The sequence below is a fragment of the Sceloporus undulatus genome, chromosome 3 (assembly GCF_019175285.1).
Source record: "Sceloporus undulatus isolate JIND9_A2432 ecotype Alabama chromosome 3, SceUnd_v1.1, whole genome shotgun sequence".
NCBI classification, from domain to species: Eukaryota; Metazoa; Chordata; class Lepidosauria; order Squamata; family Phrynosomatidae; genus Sceloporus; species Sceloporus undulatus.
The window spans coordinates 217,640,538-217,657,321 of record NC_056524.1 but is presented as its reverse complement, the minus strand read 5'-3'; the positions used below and the strand labels follow the sequence as shown (position 1 = coordinate 217,657,321).

The 16,784-nt window shown below is 42.1% G+C and overlaps 1 protein-coding gene across 1 annotated transcript in view; it reads right to left on the bottom strand.

Moving 5' to 3' along the window:
• Window positions 1-3,889: 3,889 nt before the first annotated feature.
• Window positions 3,890-16,784, bottom strand: part of ESPNL (espin like) — a 38,262-nt gene continuing 25,367 nt past the window's right edge. The window contains 6 exon segments of the mRNA XM_042456953.1: window positions 3,890-4,877; window positions 4,879-6,213; window positions 8,844-9,041; window positions 9,347-9,462; window positions 12,679-12,769; window positions 13,217-13,372. Coding sequence (XP_042312887.1) covers window positions 4,659-4,877; window positions 4,879-6,213; window positions 8,844-9,041; window positions 9,347-9,462; window positions 12,679-12,769; window positions 13,217-13,372 — 2,115 coding nt within the window. The 3' untranslated portion in view covers window positions 3,890-4,658.

Below are 16,784 nucleotides of genomic sequence, written 5' to 3'. Positions count from 1 at the left end.
GGAAAACTGGCACCTTAAATAATCACTGGTGATTATAGAAATTATGATTTGATGAAGTAGGCTGCAGACAATGAAAGTTTATGCCAAATAAAATTTGCTAGTCTTTGATGTACCAGAATATTCTCTGTTGTTTTTACAGAAATTAGATTTCATAAAATGTGTGTCACTATAACTTCTTGCCATAGTAATGAGTTAATGCAATCTCTTAGTCACTTCACTGGCTGCCTATTTGTTTCTGAGCACAGTACAGGGTGTTGGTTATTACCTTTAAAGCCCTACATGGCCTGGGTCCAACCTATCTAAGGGATCGCCTACTTCTGTGTAATCCACCCCACACCCTCAGATCCTCTGAGAGGAATTTATTGCAATCTAGCTGCAACCTCTCAGAAGACATTCTCTGCTGCTGCTCCAGATTGTGGAATGCCTTACCGGAGGAGATCCGTCAAATTTCCAGCCTAGACAGCTTTAAAAAAGCTGTTAAGATGGATCTCTTCTGGCAGGCCTTCCTTGAATAGAACAATCAGCTAATGATTTCCCTCATCTTAAGTATTATTCTACTATTTTCCAGTAGATTGTTATTATCATTATTTTAACAATGGATTTTAAATTGTAATATGTTTAATCCTTTTTAAGGGGGGAGGTTAGATATAGTATTGTACAAACTGTATGTAGTGTATATTGACTGTCTTTTAATCTTGTAAGCCGCTTTGAATGCTCCTGTAGCAGAAAAGCAGGATATAAATAAAAGTTTTATTTATTTATTATATGCAAAACATATTGCATCAAGCCTCCACAATGGATAGAGCTGTGGCCTCCCCTGAGATTTTCCTCAAAGTACTGAAAGTTCAGTACTGTTGTGGCTTCTGAAAAAGATAAGAAAAATTGTTAGTTCGTTTGAATAATTTAAACCTTGCTTTAGTTGAATGGCAAATTTATTATTTTCTCACATGATAGACCAAAATCTCATTTTGGGGAAAATAATATGGAACGCCTGGTGAATTTATTGTTTATTCTGTTAAAAATAGTTACATTATTTCACTATGTTATATTGCTAATCACTGAACATGTGTTTGTTTGTTTTTTTAAAATACTCAATGTGATTTTCTTTGTTTAGTACATATTGTGAATTCCCTTTTCATAGCTTTCACAGAAATTGCCATGGAAAAGTGAAGCAAGTTTCTGGTTGTTTATTTTAAAATATTCTGCTTTTTCTTCTTCAGCACCTCAAAAAAGTGTGAAATTGAGAGCATCCAATGTACAGTAATTCACGAAGGGAAACATGTTGGCTAGGGCTGGTGGGAGATGCAGTCAAGCAACATCTAGATGGCAGTATAATTTTCACACCTGCTTTATAGCCTAAGGACAGCAAATTTTTCTTTTTGATTTTCTCAGGATGCTGAAAAATTGTGCTTAAAGCAAATAAAGCACAATTTTTCAGCATCCTGAGAAAATCAAAAAGCAAAATTTGCTGTCCTTAGGCTATAAAGCAGGTGTGAAAACACCCCCCCCCCTCAAAAGCCTGTTCATAGGCCGAAACACACTGGACTTTTAAGTAAATAAGCACCACCTTCTCAGCATCCTGAGCTGTGTCTCATTTTCTTTTCTGAACTGACTGAAACCTCACCCTTGGGTTGCTCTGACATGTGTGGATAAGACTGGTGTTTAGAACATTAGGCCTGTAAATTAACTTAGAATTCGGGGAATCAATTCATTACAACTGACCCTATACATTGAATTGAATTGATTGAATTTGTTAAATTGTCACTAATCCTCTTATTTAAGACATTGGTTTCCAGGGCAGGCCAGGGAGTCATACAAAATGCCACTGTTGACCAAAAGGCACATTGTCTTTTTTTTTTTTTTTTTTTTTTTTTTTACATTTTGTTAAAGTTGTCTTTTCCCAACCTGACTTTTCCCCCCAGATGGACTATAAAGACTTGTCCAAGCTTTGGATTTCCATGGCCAAGTGGGGATTTGAACTATGTTCTCTGGAGTTGTAGTACAACACTCAAACCACTACACTACATGGGCTCATTAGAAAAAACAATAATGCTTGGTAAGGTAGAAGGCAGTAGGAAAAGAGAGAGACCATATAAAGATGGATAGACTCAAGGAAGCCACAGCCCTGAGTTTGCAAGATCTGATGGGGCTGTTGATGACAGAGTGACTTGGAGGTCTCCCTTTCATAGAGTTGCCATAAGTCAAAGTTGACCTGACAGCAGTTAACAAGAAAGGGAGAGGCAGTCCTAAAGTACTGGACCTCATAACCAGTTCAGTTGTTTTCTCACTGATCTTTCCCTCTCTTGTAGACTGGGACAGAGAAACAATGCTTGGTGTTGGTGTAAGGACATGTAGAGCAGTGCTATTCAGAATGATGGTCCCTGGACCAGAAGCATTGATACAGAGGATACATAATCCATGTGTTCTTTGGCTGCTGAAATACCAATGAGCTGGAGGCATTCTTCTGTAACAGTCCCATACAAATTTATCATATTCCATTTTACAACAGCCTGCATCAAATTGACACATTTAATGATTGTTCCTATGTTGGATCATTTAATTTTGTTTGTTAAATGAAACAAAAAGAACACAGTACGTTCCTCTAGCAGTTAGTTTAAAGTAAGACTTCTTGCCTTTACTGAGAAAAAGTGTTGGTATTAAACAACATAAAATCATTTTAAAAGAAAGATTTTTTTTTAAAAAAATTGAAATATTTGCATTCAGACATCAAACTAACAGTTTAGTCCATGAAGTGTACAAAGTACTGTAGATTTCTGAGACAAATAGTTAAAGAAATTGGTTTGTTGTATTTTTTTTGCATTATTAAGTTGTATCACATTGCTGATACATTAAAATGAAAACACTGAAAACAGAAATTAATGGAAAACTAAATCATTATGGTCAATAAAGCGTGGAATTAATTAAATCTTGAGGTAACAATCTTTGAATCTCTCTGCTGTAATTTTTGTGATTTCTGTCTTAAATCTCATATACAGTGGACCCTTACCTTATGCAGGGGATCCGTTCCGGACCCTCTCGCATAAGGCGGAAAACACACATGCTCAAATCCCATTGAATATAATGGGGCTTGTCACAGCGATGTGGTGGCATGTGCACACCACAAGTGGGTGTGCCACTCACTGTATTGCTGCACGGCTTCAGCGTAAACTGAAAACCATGTAGAGTATGTCCGCATATGGTGCGGGCACACTGTATATTGCACTGTAATCTCTGCATGAGAAGTGCTCCACAGCAGAAGTGCCCATATACAGTAAATTGTTTTGTGATATATAGTGAGAAGTGCCTAGGAAATGGAGATCTTTATGGTTTGTGAACTGTCAGGCTCATAATTATTTTAACTCCCTGACACATTTAGATGAATACTTTCCAAGTGCATATTTGTGAAATTAACACATGCACATCTAACAATTCTTAAACTGAAAAAATATATAACTCCAGGCAGCGTAATAGTTAAGAACAAGTGTCAGCAAAATAAATATGGAAAGAAAATAACGCAGGCGGGGTACAGACCGCCGCTTTGCAGCGGTCTGGCGCCGCCGCCAGAAGGTCCGCGGGGGAGCCGGAGCCTTCAGACGGCCCGACTCCCGCGCGGACCGAAAAAAGAAGCTCCAAAATGGAGCTTCTTTTTGCGTCGCGTTTGCGACGTAGCGAGGCGCCAGGGGCGCGCTCGCTACGTCAGCAGCGGCGCGACGCGTCTGGACGCTGTGCGTCCGATACGCAAAGATGGCGGCGCCCATGTAGAAAGGGCGCCGCCATCTTGTACGCATTGACTACGTATTAGGGTTAGGGGGGTGCGGAAGCACCGCCCCTTCCTAACCCTAATACGTATTCAATACGTATTTTTTGGCGGTTTGTAACCCGCCATAATGTCACACACACCTTACTCATCTCCAATTTAAACTAGTTACACTACAAACATGTATAGTGAAGCCCTGACAATTCGACTTCTTTTTCAAGTTGGAATAGGAGTAGTGGGGGGTGGCAGAGTGCCCACCCTTTCACTTGCCAGTCCATTTTCCTTTCATCATTAACACCATAGAGTTCTAAATCCATGTTGGTATGCCCCACGTTCAGAGGTCTTATGCAGGGGAGAGAAAGCTGTTGGTTGGAAGATATGTGCTATCTTTTGAGGAAGAGGAATGAACTGGTAGCAGTTTAACTGGAGATGTAAACACTCCCTTGCCTAGTTTTTTGTGGGGGGGGTTGATTATGTGGCCATGTTCTAGAAGAATGTGTTCCTGATGTTTTGGCTGCATCTGGCAAAGTTAGGGCACTTAGTCTGGACCCCCCCCCCCCTTCCTAAAATCCTGGCTACGTCCCTGGTCACAGTAAGATTGTAGTAGAACATGGAAACATTATTTTTTTAGACTAGAACTGGTAGCATCCCACTGCCAACCTGCTAGCCATCAGGTTCTGTGGGGAATGTGGTCCAAAAAAAAGTAAGCTTCCCAAGGTCTGGCTTGTGTTTTGACCCTTAACTCACAAGTCTAGCAGGCATTTCTAGCAAGTCATAAAACAAATAGGTTATAAAGCCTTATCCCATGCTGTGTCTTTGATGTGATGCATCTTGCTGCTAAGAGACCTCTCAGTAGTACATTCTGAATCTTCCTACTAGTCCTATTCACAAATAAAGGATCCTAATGTAAAGAGTCTGACCCTTCAAAGCTAAAGATCTCTGCTTCTTTTTCTTTCCAGAAAGCAAAACTCCTGTCAATGTATCTGCAGATTTCATCATTGCTAAAGTTGCCAAGTTCACAATATGTTTCTGGGATACGATCTTCCTGCTGAAGAACCATGTGTGGGATTCTTAGTTTGGAGACTGGTTTTAGATATATTTCTGCTGAGGATTTTTTTAAGTTCCATGTTCTTAGCATGGTCTCTGTTGTTTCCAAAGAACTGTATCTTAATATCTTCCAAACTATCTTTCCAGTTTCGTTTGCCTGCAGCAATCTCATCCATCACTGCTTTATGAAAAGCACGCACTGTTTCCCACTTATGGCTGCCCAAGTGGTCAAAAACTTCAAAGCAAAGGAGATGCCTTGCCTTCCTTTCTTCTGGAGAGAGGTCCAACTCCAGGATGTGAAAATAGCCAAGCATAAAGAGATCAAGAGTTAAGCTATTGTAGTCAACAGGTTCACCACTGACATAGGGCAGGAATTGCTCTGGAGAATATATTGTGTGCTGGTGATTCAGGCGCCTGATCTGACGGGATGGTACAAGAGGGATGATATTCTTCCAGCGACTGATCAGATTCTTGATGGTGTAATTCTGTTGAACTAAATGGCTAAGTCTGCTAATTTCCATTGGAAGCTTCTGTGTAGGAGCCTGCTGCTTCTTGACTTCTGTCATCACCTCTATCAATCCTACTTTTCTAGACTGTTGGATATCTATAGTGTTCCTGTCTATGAGTTTCAAGGAAGGAGTGTAAGCAGATTTCTTCCAGTGGCTTAGAAAAAGCAGCACAATGCGCTCTTTTCGGAGTGTGTTAGCCTCTGCCGTTGAGCTATGAGAGCAACAGGCTTCAGAAGAGGCTTCTTCACAGCTGATACCAGAATCACTAACATTCTCCCCATCTCCAATCTCAGGTTCCTCATAGACCAATTGCCTCTTGCCCTTGCAAATACCTGATAACACTGGAGAAGCTGACTCAACCCCTGTTCCATGTTGCAAGGACCTAGTCTTCAGCTCTCGATGGTCAAAATATTTGTTCTGTCCTGTAATATCTTGTTTTTCAAAAATACTTCTCATATCCTTTACAGAGATACCACACTCCAGAATTTCCTTCTTGGCCATGCCTCCTGAAAAACTTCTGGTCTTGACTGGCTTATCATCCTCTTTCTTCATGCCACTGATGCCTGTGAGCAACAAGGACATGTTTTTTACTACACTAGACACATGGCTGCACCAGGCAGGGAGCTCATGGATGTTCTTCTCAGAGTCCTGCTGCAGAAATTGACTATTGGCTGCAATATTGACAATTGGAACAGGAAAAACTGCCTGCAACTCCTCTGTTAGGCATCCCAGCTCACTCTCATATTCCTGGCATTTCTTCTTCACCTGAAGTTGCTCAATCTGCTTCTCTAAATACAGTAGGTCATCCTCAGTGAGTAGTTCCCCATAGGGGCCCAGAATGGCATTATGAACCTGAGAGTACTGCCAGTCATCCATGCCCAGTGCACAGCTTCCCTTGTCCTGGATGGAAGAAAAAGAAAACGGGAGACTACACAGAATCAGGTAATCAGTTCAATTCAAAGACAAGTCCCTGACCTCAGCCAGACTTAAATTAATAATCAATCAAGAAAATACAGCATTGGCATCATCAAGTTCAATCCACAGAAGTAGAAATCTCACATACTGTAAAATTATCTTCAGCATAGGGTAACACACTTTAATTCCCCTGTTGGATGCCTCTAAAATGATTTAAGAGCTCCTCTTGCCTGAAGTACTCATTGTATCTACCTAAAATTGGGAATGAATCTTCCTGAGAGCCCATCCAGACTCATTAAAAAGATCCTTACATATTTTATTTATCCCAGAATATTTTCTATCAGATCACCTTATGATCAGACACATTTTATACCACTTCCCTAGTTAAGTTTAGTTTAATCCAGTATAAAATCAGAAAGAACAGAAACAAAATCTGGGACCAGTCCATTTCTGCGCACAATTCAAAGAGCTGGTCATGACCTATAAAGCCCTATACAGCTTAGGTCCAGATTATTTGAAGAACCATATCTCCCCATCTGAACTTGCCAGAACACTAAAAGCATCAGGAGTAGGCTTTCCCTTGGTCCCACCACCATCCCAGGCTCACTTGGTGAGGACACAAGAGAGTGCCTTCTCCATGGCTGCTCCCACCTGTGGAACTCCCTTCCGTGGGAGGCTAGACTGGCCCCCTCCCTGCTGGTCTTTCAACAGCATGCTAAAACATTTTTGTATAACCAAGTTTAAAACATAAGCATGCCACAATCATTTTTATATTGAACATGTGTATTACCTTTTAACTTCTGTTATATTTTAATGTAATTTTATATTAGTTTTAGATTATTTTAACTGTTTTAAATTTTATTGTAATGTTGTTGTTTTTTAAATCTGTGAGCCACCTTGAGTCCCTTCATGGAGAAAGGCGATATATAAATGAAATTAAATAAATAAACAAATAAGACTTTTGAATCAGCCTGGATATATCCTAAGCTAGATTAGTCAAATATTTATCTCATCTCCACTAAAATCTAATTCATATACATAGTTGATATGAAAGGAAGCTGCGATTGAAGGAAGGGAGGTGCACGCTAGAAGGAAACAATAGCACGTGCTCCCATGGCATGCGCCCTGCGTGTCGCCACGGGCACAAGCCCCATTCATTTGAATGGGGCTTGAGCATCCATGTTTTTTCCCTTACGCGGGGGGGGGGGTCCAAAACAGATCCCCCATCTAAGGGAAGGGCGGACTGTATGATTTCCATTTAAAATAAAGTTGTGTGTCAAGTGACACACAACACTCATGTAGCATTTTCAGCCATGGTTGCAACAATAGCATGGCTGAAAGAGCTACAAGCAATCAAGAAGTTGCCTCACACGAGTGACATATACACAGAATTATCCCAAATAGCTGCCTCCATCCCATCACTGATTGGATGCATATTACCACCATCATGTTTTACTAATGTTAAAAATATTTATTTATTTATTTATTTGACTTATATCCCACCTTCTCCCAAAATAGGATTCAAGGCAGCTCACAAACCTCTAGTGGACATAATTATGCAACTGGCCATGGTGTTTACCTCTTATTGTTAATTTTAGTATCTTATCCTTGCATTATTTTAATTTGGAGTCAAACAATAAAAGACAGAGTGTAATCTTATAAATTCTGTGAAATTCTTTGAAATGATTCATTCAACTTCCAAGAAAGCTGAAGTAATGTAAGAAGGCTAGTTTTCAACCAGTCAAGTCTCACAAAACATCTGGAGTCAGATAGACCATGACTGGCTTTAAAGCTAGAATTTACAAATTATTATTAGTGGCTCCAAATGGTTTTCCAATTAGAGTTGCTTTAAGATTAAAAGGTCTGACAAAGGGGTGGGCCATTGTGATAAGCCAGCTTTCCCCAACCTGTTACTCTCCAGATGTGTTGGACTGCAACTCCCATCATACCTGAACAACATGGCCATAATGCCTAGGATGGGAGCAGCAGTCCATCCAATCTAGAACCTTTTCGTTTACTGAAAGTCGAGGAAAAGAAAGGGGTAATGCAGGAACAGGGAATTTTAGGCTGATGCTAATGAGGTACTTTGTGGTGGTGTACCTTCAAGTTGTTTTGGACTCATGGTGACCCTAAGGTAAGCCTATGATGGAGTTTTCTTGGCAAGATTTCTTGGCACAATTCCCATCATAACTCACTACTAGTCAGGGCTAATGGAAACTGGATTTCAACAACTTCTGGTCAGAGGTTTCCCAGTGCAGGGTTAAGATTTTGTCAAAAGACCTGCATTTACATGATAGAGAAACTTCTCTATTGACAGGTAACAGGTCTCGTACCAGAAGGCCTGGTAATTATTTTGAGATCCATGTTTCCTAGGATTAATATTTAGCAAAGAACATTTATACAACATAAAAACTGTGTACTCGGTTTGTCAGGACATTCTTTTTAAAGTAACTCCTTGATCCACTGTGTTGTAGGGATGACAGTGTATCAAAGTCATCACAACGAAGCACAAAATGAAGAACTGAATAGAAAGAAATTACAATGGAAGTTTGGAGTGCAAACTAATGAAGAAGGTTTAGTGACACCTCCTCATTCATTAATTCAGTGAACCATACCTTCCTGCCCATCCCTTCTTCGGATGCCAACTGGGCCTGCAGTTTCCTCACCATCACCTGTCGTTTCCACTCTGGGATAGAAGAACCTCGCTCATCATGAGTAGGCACCAGTGCATCAATGTCTGACGTTCCCAACTCATCCAGCATTGAAAGGAGGCTCCTTGATACTACAGCATTTGGCAGCTCTGTCTTCTCACTCTGCATAGAGAACAGCTGTATTCCTAAATGCCGTTTTTCCCACAGTCTAAAGTAGAACAGATGGCCAAGAACATATCATGACCTATTGTTAAAATGTTATGGTTTATGTCCCCTCATGTGGGTTAGTTTGGCCTCTTCTGAAAGAAGGTGTTTGAAGACAGGTGAGGTAAATAGCTAGACTTAGCAAGGAAAGTGTTAGCAAAAACAACACAGAGTGAGCCTGGGTAGAAAGGAATCCAAAGAGAGAACATAGTGATGGTGAAGGAATATAGGAAACATAAGACAGCCATTACAGACCAACATACAGAATTTGAAAATGATGTTGTGATCCTCGTCTTCTGCAGAGATTTATTGATCTTCATCTCAGCTGTCAATAATTTATTGGTGTCAGCAGGTTTCGCCATGTTGAACACCTTTGAAGCTGGAACAAAGACAAAATAATAGTGCTGTTTTACACGGCTATCCAAAAAGGTCATGGAATAGCTAGAAAATGCAACCTGGCCTACTTCTTTGGATGCATGGACTGAACTGATGCCCAGGCAAGAACTTTAGAAATCAGACTGTATGAATAATCATAGAAATACAGAACTTGTGGGTATGGAGATAAGGTTAGGGTTGCCATAAGTCTGGACCTCCTAACCAGGACAAATGTAGGACAAATGTAGGGCAAATGTAGGACAAAATTTTCAAATGTAGGGCACATTTTTTAAAAATGGAGGACATTCAAAAAATTGATTTTTTAAAAAATGTTACTATAAATGCATGTTTCTTAGGCATGATCAAAATGAAGGACATTTGGGCATTATTCCTAGACAGATGACAGAAATGTACTTTCCCTTTTTGGCCACCCCCCCCCCATTCCAAACAGCACATTTGGGCACTGAACATGGCTTTATTTTAACATGGCCTCTTGCATATTTCAGAGGCTTATTCGATAACCAAACTCTTTGGGTTTCACACTGAACATGCTATGCATACTGAATATGTCAAGGTGGTTTAACAAGAAGTGGGTTTGCCCTCGGATTCAACTGTACTTCTCAGAAGTGTGTACTTGGTCAAGGGACTTTGGGTTTTTTTCACTGCGCATGAGTTTGTAAAAATGAGAGCAACTTACATTGGTCGTGCCTCAGAAGCTGGCTCATTTCATCATCATCATCATCATCATCATCATCATCATCATCATCATCACTATCCTCTTCCTCCTCCTCCTCTTCTTCCTCCTTGTCCTTCCTCCCTCCTTCCTCCCTCCTTCCTTCCTCCCTCCTTCCTTCCTCCCTCCTTCCTCCTCCTTCCTCCTCCTCCTCCTTCCTCCCTCCTTCCTTCCTTCCTTCCTCCCTCCTCCCTCCTTCCTTCCTCCCTCCTTCCTTCCTTCCTTCCTCCCTTCCTTCCTCCTTCCTCCCTCCTCCTCCTCTGCCTCCCAGGCCCAAGCGGAGGAGGAGGTGGGTGGCTGCCTTGGCGCACTCCCCCCACCCGCGCACCAAGGCAGGAGGCAGGCAGCCACCCACCCACCCACCTCGCACGACCGCACCAGGTGCTTGCCTTGGCACTGACAGGAGGAGGCTGAGGCAGAGGAGGAGGCAGAGGTGCCTGCCTGGCTTGGCGCGCCCCGCCCCCTCGCGCGCCAAGGCAGCAGGCAGGCATCCACCCGCCTCAGCCTCCTCCTCTGCCTCCGCCTCCCGGGCCCAAGGAAGTGCCCAGCGCGGAGGCACGCAAGGCGGAGAAGGCGGTGGGTGGCTGCCTGCCTCCTGCCTTGGCGCAGGCAGGGAGCACCAAGCCAGGCAGGCACCTCTGCCTCCTCCTCCGCTTGGCACGGCCTGCAACGGAGGAGGAGGAGAAGGAGGTGCGCCTCCTGCATGCGCCCGCGCCCTCCTCCTCACCTCCCCGCCTCCCTGCCACCCTCCCCCGCCTCCGTTTCAGGCCAGGAAGCGCACCGCCTCCTCCTTCGCTTCCTCCACACGGCCACACGGCCTGGAACGGAGGAGGAGGAGGAGGTGGGTGGCGCAGCCGCACGGGGAGGCGGGGGAAGGTGGGTTGGCGCCGCGCGGGCCCCGAACTGGGGACCAAACCAGACCGGGACCGGGAGGGGGCCCCCAAAAGCGGGTTTGTTCCAGGGACCGCCGGGTTATGGCATCCCTAGATAAGGTTCATGTTCAGTTTTAGCTGTGGTTGTTGAGGGACAAAGGCAGGAGGAAATATGTGTGTGGGTGACCATATGAATGGTGGAGGGAGCTTGGAGATGTGGTGTGTGCAGGCTGGGAACTAGAAAGAGATATGATAAACTGACCAAGAGTGTCCTCATAAGGATGGAGTGTTAACCCGTGTTATAATATGTGTAGTGTGCCAGGAAGCCAATGTCTCTGTTCAACCCGCTGTTGATTGAGTGGAGTTTCATTATATGTTTCAATTCTGCTGTTTCTCTTTCCAATCTTCCTTTGTGGTTTTTTGTTCAAGTCCCTGTATGTGGCCCCTAAGACCCAGCCAGATTTCCTTAGAATGTCCATTTTCTGGTGGACAAGGAGGAAGTGACTGGCTCTTCTAGAAGCCCATAAGAACAATGATTCATTATTTAAATAAGTCATGGGATGTCCTTGCACTGTTTATCACAATTTTTCAAAATCAGAAGTGGGTTCCCCATTATGGTCTGCTGTTGCTATCCACACAGCCTTCAGAAAGAAAAGGGTTCTGGAATTTCCCATTTTTGATATATGGAAAGTGTATTTGTGTGGGTATGCGTGTAGACTCACATACAAGCAAAAAACCATGGCTATGTGTGGATATGCAGTCTCACCACCACTTCAATTAACACTGGATGTGGCCCTTAGTAGGACATACTCAACCCCTGCATGTATGCTGACTCTTTCCACAAAATCAGGAATCCTATAAAAACCAGACTCTCCTATCATGTAAGTCCTGTTCAAAACTTTTTTTCAGATTATTATTATTATTATTATTATTATTATTATTTTGTGGCATCTTTGAGACAAACAGAAAGAAAGAAATTGGCTGCATGACCTTTCGTAGACTAAACTCTACTACCTCAGATGCATTTGGGCCATGCATGGCAGAGGGGGTGGAATGGATGGCCCATGTAGTCTCTTCTATCTTATGATTCTACAAACTAACACAACTATATCTTTGAATTCTAGCACTTGTTGAGATTTGAAACTACGGAACTGGATGTGACTGAAAGTATCAACCCTGTTCTGTCTTATATATTCACTGAACATTCGAATAGGTCTATTGCAGTGATGGTAAACCTTTTAGAGACCGAGTGCCCAAACTCAAAGGTGTTTCCGCACTGGGTGTTATTCGGTATCGGGGAGTGGGACTTCTGGAGGGGTGGGACTTCCAGCTTCTAGGGGTGGAACTTCTGCCTTCCGGGGACAGGACTTCCCTGGAGATAGCTAAAGGCACAGGAGGATGGGGAAAGAAGAGGAACAAGTGCACACCTGTTCCTACTCTTCCCCCACGCTCCCGTCTCTCCGTGTGCCTTCAGAAATGGCTTCATGTGCCAGAGAGGGTATGCATACCATAGGTTCACTGCAACAGGTCTATTGTCTTTTGGGCATGTTTGTCACTTATTTTTGTCTGGCATTTTTTCTTAGCAAGAAAAGCTAATGCAGATGTATTTACTCACTGGATGCTTTCTGAAGATGGCTATTAACTTCTTTCTGCATGTTTGATGTAAGACTTATATTTGAATGAAGAGGTTTCATAGCCTGCTGGGTCTAAAAACACATATAGGGAGTTGAGAAGGTTCAATAAATGCAGCTTGTTGTCTTTGTATTTTATTTTTAAAAACATTTTTTTCCTTTCCTTTCCTTTCCTTTTCTATTATTATTATTATTATTATTATTATTATTGTTGCATTAAATATGAAACTTATGAGGCAAGAACTCATGTACAAATAGCAACATGGGCATTTCCAAGGCCTCTAGAAGCTGGTCTGAAAAACATGACTGGCAGTCTTAATAGCTTCCGATTGTGCCACAATCATCTTCTATCATGGAAAAACATTTGTGGTCTGCATTTTTTAAATGAAATTAATATAAAACCATCTTGCCTTACAAAAGCAATGGGGTCAAAGTTTAAGCCACAAATCCATACATATTAAATAATGAGAATGTTTCACATAACAACAAATTGATTCTTTTTTTTTTAAGTGCAGTTATTACCTGGCCATTTGCCAAAGCTGTGATATCATCACTCAGTATCTGCTGACACTTTTGTCCAACTGCTGTTTTGTGGTATTTATTAGTTTCCGTTGACAATCTTAATTTGATTTTGGCTTCCTGAGCCTCTTGATTCCTAAAGCCACTTCGCTGAATTGCCTATTTGGGATACAGACAACAGCAGTAGCAACATATCAAAAAGCAAGTCATTTTCTGCATTAAAGGATGAGAACAGGAAAATCTGACTATTTTCTGAGTAGGCAATTGAAAACCATGTTCAGTAATAAAAGCCCCACAGAAACCTTTAAAGAATAGAAGGTATACTCATTCATACATTCTTCTGAAAACACGGCACCCAAATTGTGAAAGCTACTCAAGAATCTGTTTATTTAGTCCATTTAGTCCATTTTGAAGATTCCTATCCTGCCTTTCAATTCCCCCAAGGTAGTATCCAGATTGAACACACAAAAATGAAATAAAATACTAAAGCAAAAATAAACATAACAGCCAGCCAGCATAGCATAGTGGTTTGAATGTTGGACTACAGCTCTGGAGACCAGGATTCGATTCCTGCTTGGGTGACCTTGGGCAAGTCACATGTTCTCAGCCTCAGGGGAATGCAATGGAAAACCTTCTCTGAACAAATCTTACCAAGAAAACCCCATGACACACCTTAAGGTGCTTTACAGAGCGCCCAAAAACGGCGCTCTGTCGGTGCCACTGGTTGCTGCGTCCAGGAACCGCAGCAGACAAACCACGTGATTCCTGGACACAACAAAAAAGAAGCTGCAAAATGCAGCTTCTTTTTGCCCCGGGGAAATGGTGCCGCAAGTGGCCAATGGCGCACTCGCAACGTCACTTCCGCTGCGCGACATGTGGACAGTAGGCATCCACAATGTCAATATGGCAGCGCCTGTGTAGAACAGGTGCCGCCATTTTGTACGCGCCAAGCACGTACTAGGGTTAGGGGTGTCCGGAAAGGACACCCCTTTCTAACCCTAGTACGTGTGCAGCACGTACTTTTTGCCTGTGCGGAACGGGCCCATAAGTCAGAAATAACTTGAATGCACACAGCACACACAATCCTAAAACAAATGGGTCAATTTAAAAATGCACAGAGAACACAGAAAGCTAAAAGAGATTAACGGTATGACAGAGTAAAGCTGTGTTTTCTGCCCTCCTAATGTGTGTGTATCATGTGCCTTCAAGTTGTTTCCGATTTATGCCAACTGTAAGGTAATCCTATGGGAAGTCGAAGACTTTCATGGCCAACATCCATAGTTTTTGATGGGGTTTTCAGGCTATGTGGCTATATTCTAGACGAGTTTATTCCTGATGTTTCGCCAACATATCTTCCATGCCAACATTCTCTGAAGATGCCAGCCACAGATGCTGGTGAAACATCAGGAATAAACTCATCTAGAACATGGCCACATAGCCCAAAAATCCCACAAAAAATGACCCTATGGGGTTTTCTTGGCAAGGTTTGTTCAGGGGAGGTTTGTCATTGCCTTTCCCTGAGGCTGAGAGCATGTAATTTGCTTAAGGTCAGCCAGTGGGTGTCGTGTCCAAACTGAGAATCGAACCCTGGTCTCCAGAGCTGTCCAACACACAAACCACTACCTCATGCTGGCTCTCTTAATACCCTCAATACCCCAGAAAAAAAGTGTGTGAGAGAGACTGAAGCAACCAAACCCCCGTGATGAGGCAACTCCATAACTGGAATGCTGCTACATATAAGACCTACTTTCATAAACCTGGTAATGCACCTCTGAAGCAGGACTTCAGACACTGAACAGATTGTGAGAACAGATTCATGTTTAGACCTGGCTAGCTAGTGCAACATTCCCCCCCCCCCCATTTATGTATATGCAGTCAAATGAGGTTATGCAGTGTGCAGAAAGCTTATGGAAGATATCTGAGCAGGTTTTTTTCTTTTCATGATCATGAGAAAACCACTGGAGTAAGAAAAAAATTATTAATAGAAAAAAGGAGAAGGGGGACAAAACATACAACAGCACAAAATATTTAATATTTACAGTTAGTAATAATAAATCGAAAGTATCGTATATATCTGTTTTTATGGCCTGATTCCACAATTATGTTTAGAAACACTCCTAATCACATCTGTGCAAACTAATTGGTATCCTGATATTAGACTTGTGTTCTGTTTGTTTGCCAGGACACTTTGTGTTTTCTGTTTCTTGCCCTGTCACTTGTGTGTGGATCACATTCCTATCTTAGTATCTGAGGGCTTTTGTCCTAGATGACTATCCTCTAAGAGTTACTTTTGAGGATAACCTGTGTAGTTATATGATGCATTCTCCTGTTTTTGTATTTCATTCCTTGAGCACAAGGCAGAGAATTGGTGAGCTGGTTGTCCTATAAATCTTGGTGCTGACATGGTTTCTTTGTCAACCAATGTAATAATCACCATTAGCAACCAATTTAACAATTAGTCATCAGTCTTTCAACAATTGATCCCTTAAGACTGAACATGACATGCTTCCAAAAGCTCAATATAAGTACTGTAGTGCCATTTTCATTTTCACCTTACAAAAGTAAACTCATAGAATCTCTTCCATAGATCTGGAAGAGAAACCAAAATGTCTCTCAGAATATAAATACCACAAGTGTTCCTTAAATTCTAAGCCCCACCCATGAATCTATTAAAGCAAGCAATAATTTCTGCCAAAGTTATGGAAACATGTCTCCTGACACTATCTGGGAGACTGTATTTCACAAGAAGAATATAAAACAAAATTGCTCACCACAATTGGTATTCAAGATATTCCAATATTCTGGGTAAGTTCTGCACTTCTGGAAACCAACATGCTAGATTTTAGTCCCAGCTACAGAAACTCCAAAACCAGTGCTGGCCCCAACCATCACCAGCAGGAGGCCTCTCAGACTCCAGTGACCAGAAATGATAGCATAAATTATGGAACTGTTCAAAGAGGTACATACCTGTTACACATCTCCTATCCTTGAGGGGACCCATTTGGAAGAGAAGAGAGAAAGTGGACAAATACTGTTCTGTTTAGATCCAGTCCTTATGAAAATCAAACTTTCATAACCAACCAGTGAATATTACACAAAAGGAGGAAAAATTGATGAACTCAACATGTTCTAGAGAGGCAGCCAGAGACTGCATGGTGTGGTAAATGTCAGCAGGAGAAAGACTGCAGGTCAAGGAGTCACAATTAGTATCCCATTAATATTTGAAGTCTGCGCATCAGGTGGCAGGAGAGCACAAGGGTGCTGGAACCTTTGGTTGTATGAGCAGCCTTGGGTGGCTGTCCCAGGTCCTCAAATTGCCCATGCCTTCTATTTCCATTTATTTCCTAAAATATATGAATTTTGGAAAGAAAGAGAAAAATTGCTTGAGTTTCGCAGAGCTAAACTATTTGCACTGAGACTACAGAGATTACAGTGCAGTAATCTCTTGCTTCTCAGTGACTTTGTATATGGTGGTTCCATCTTCATAGCCAGAGCTAGAGGTCAGCAGGGGTCAGGCAAAAGCTGCCTGAGGTGCATTCAGTATCCCTATGCAAAATGAGTTTCTGGATCA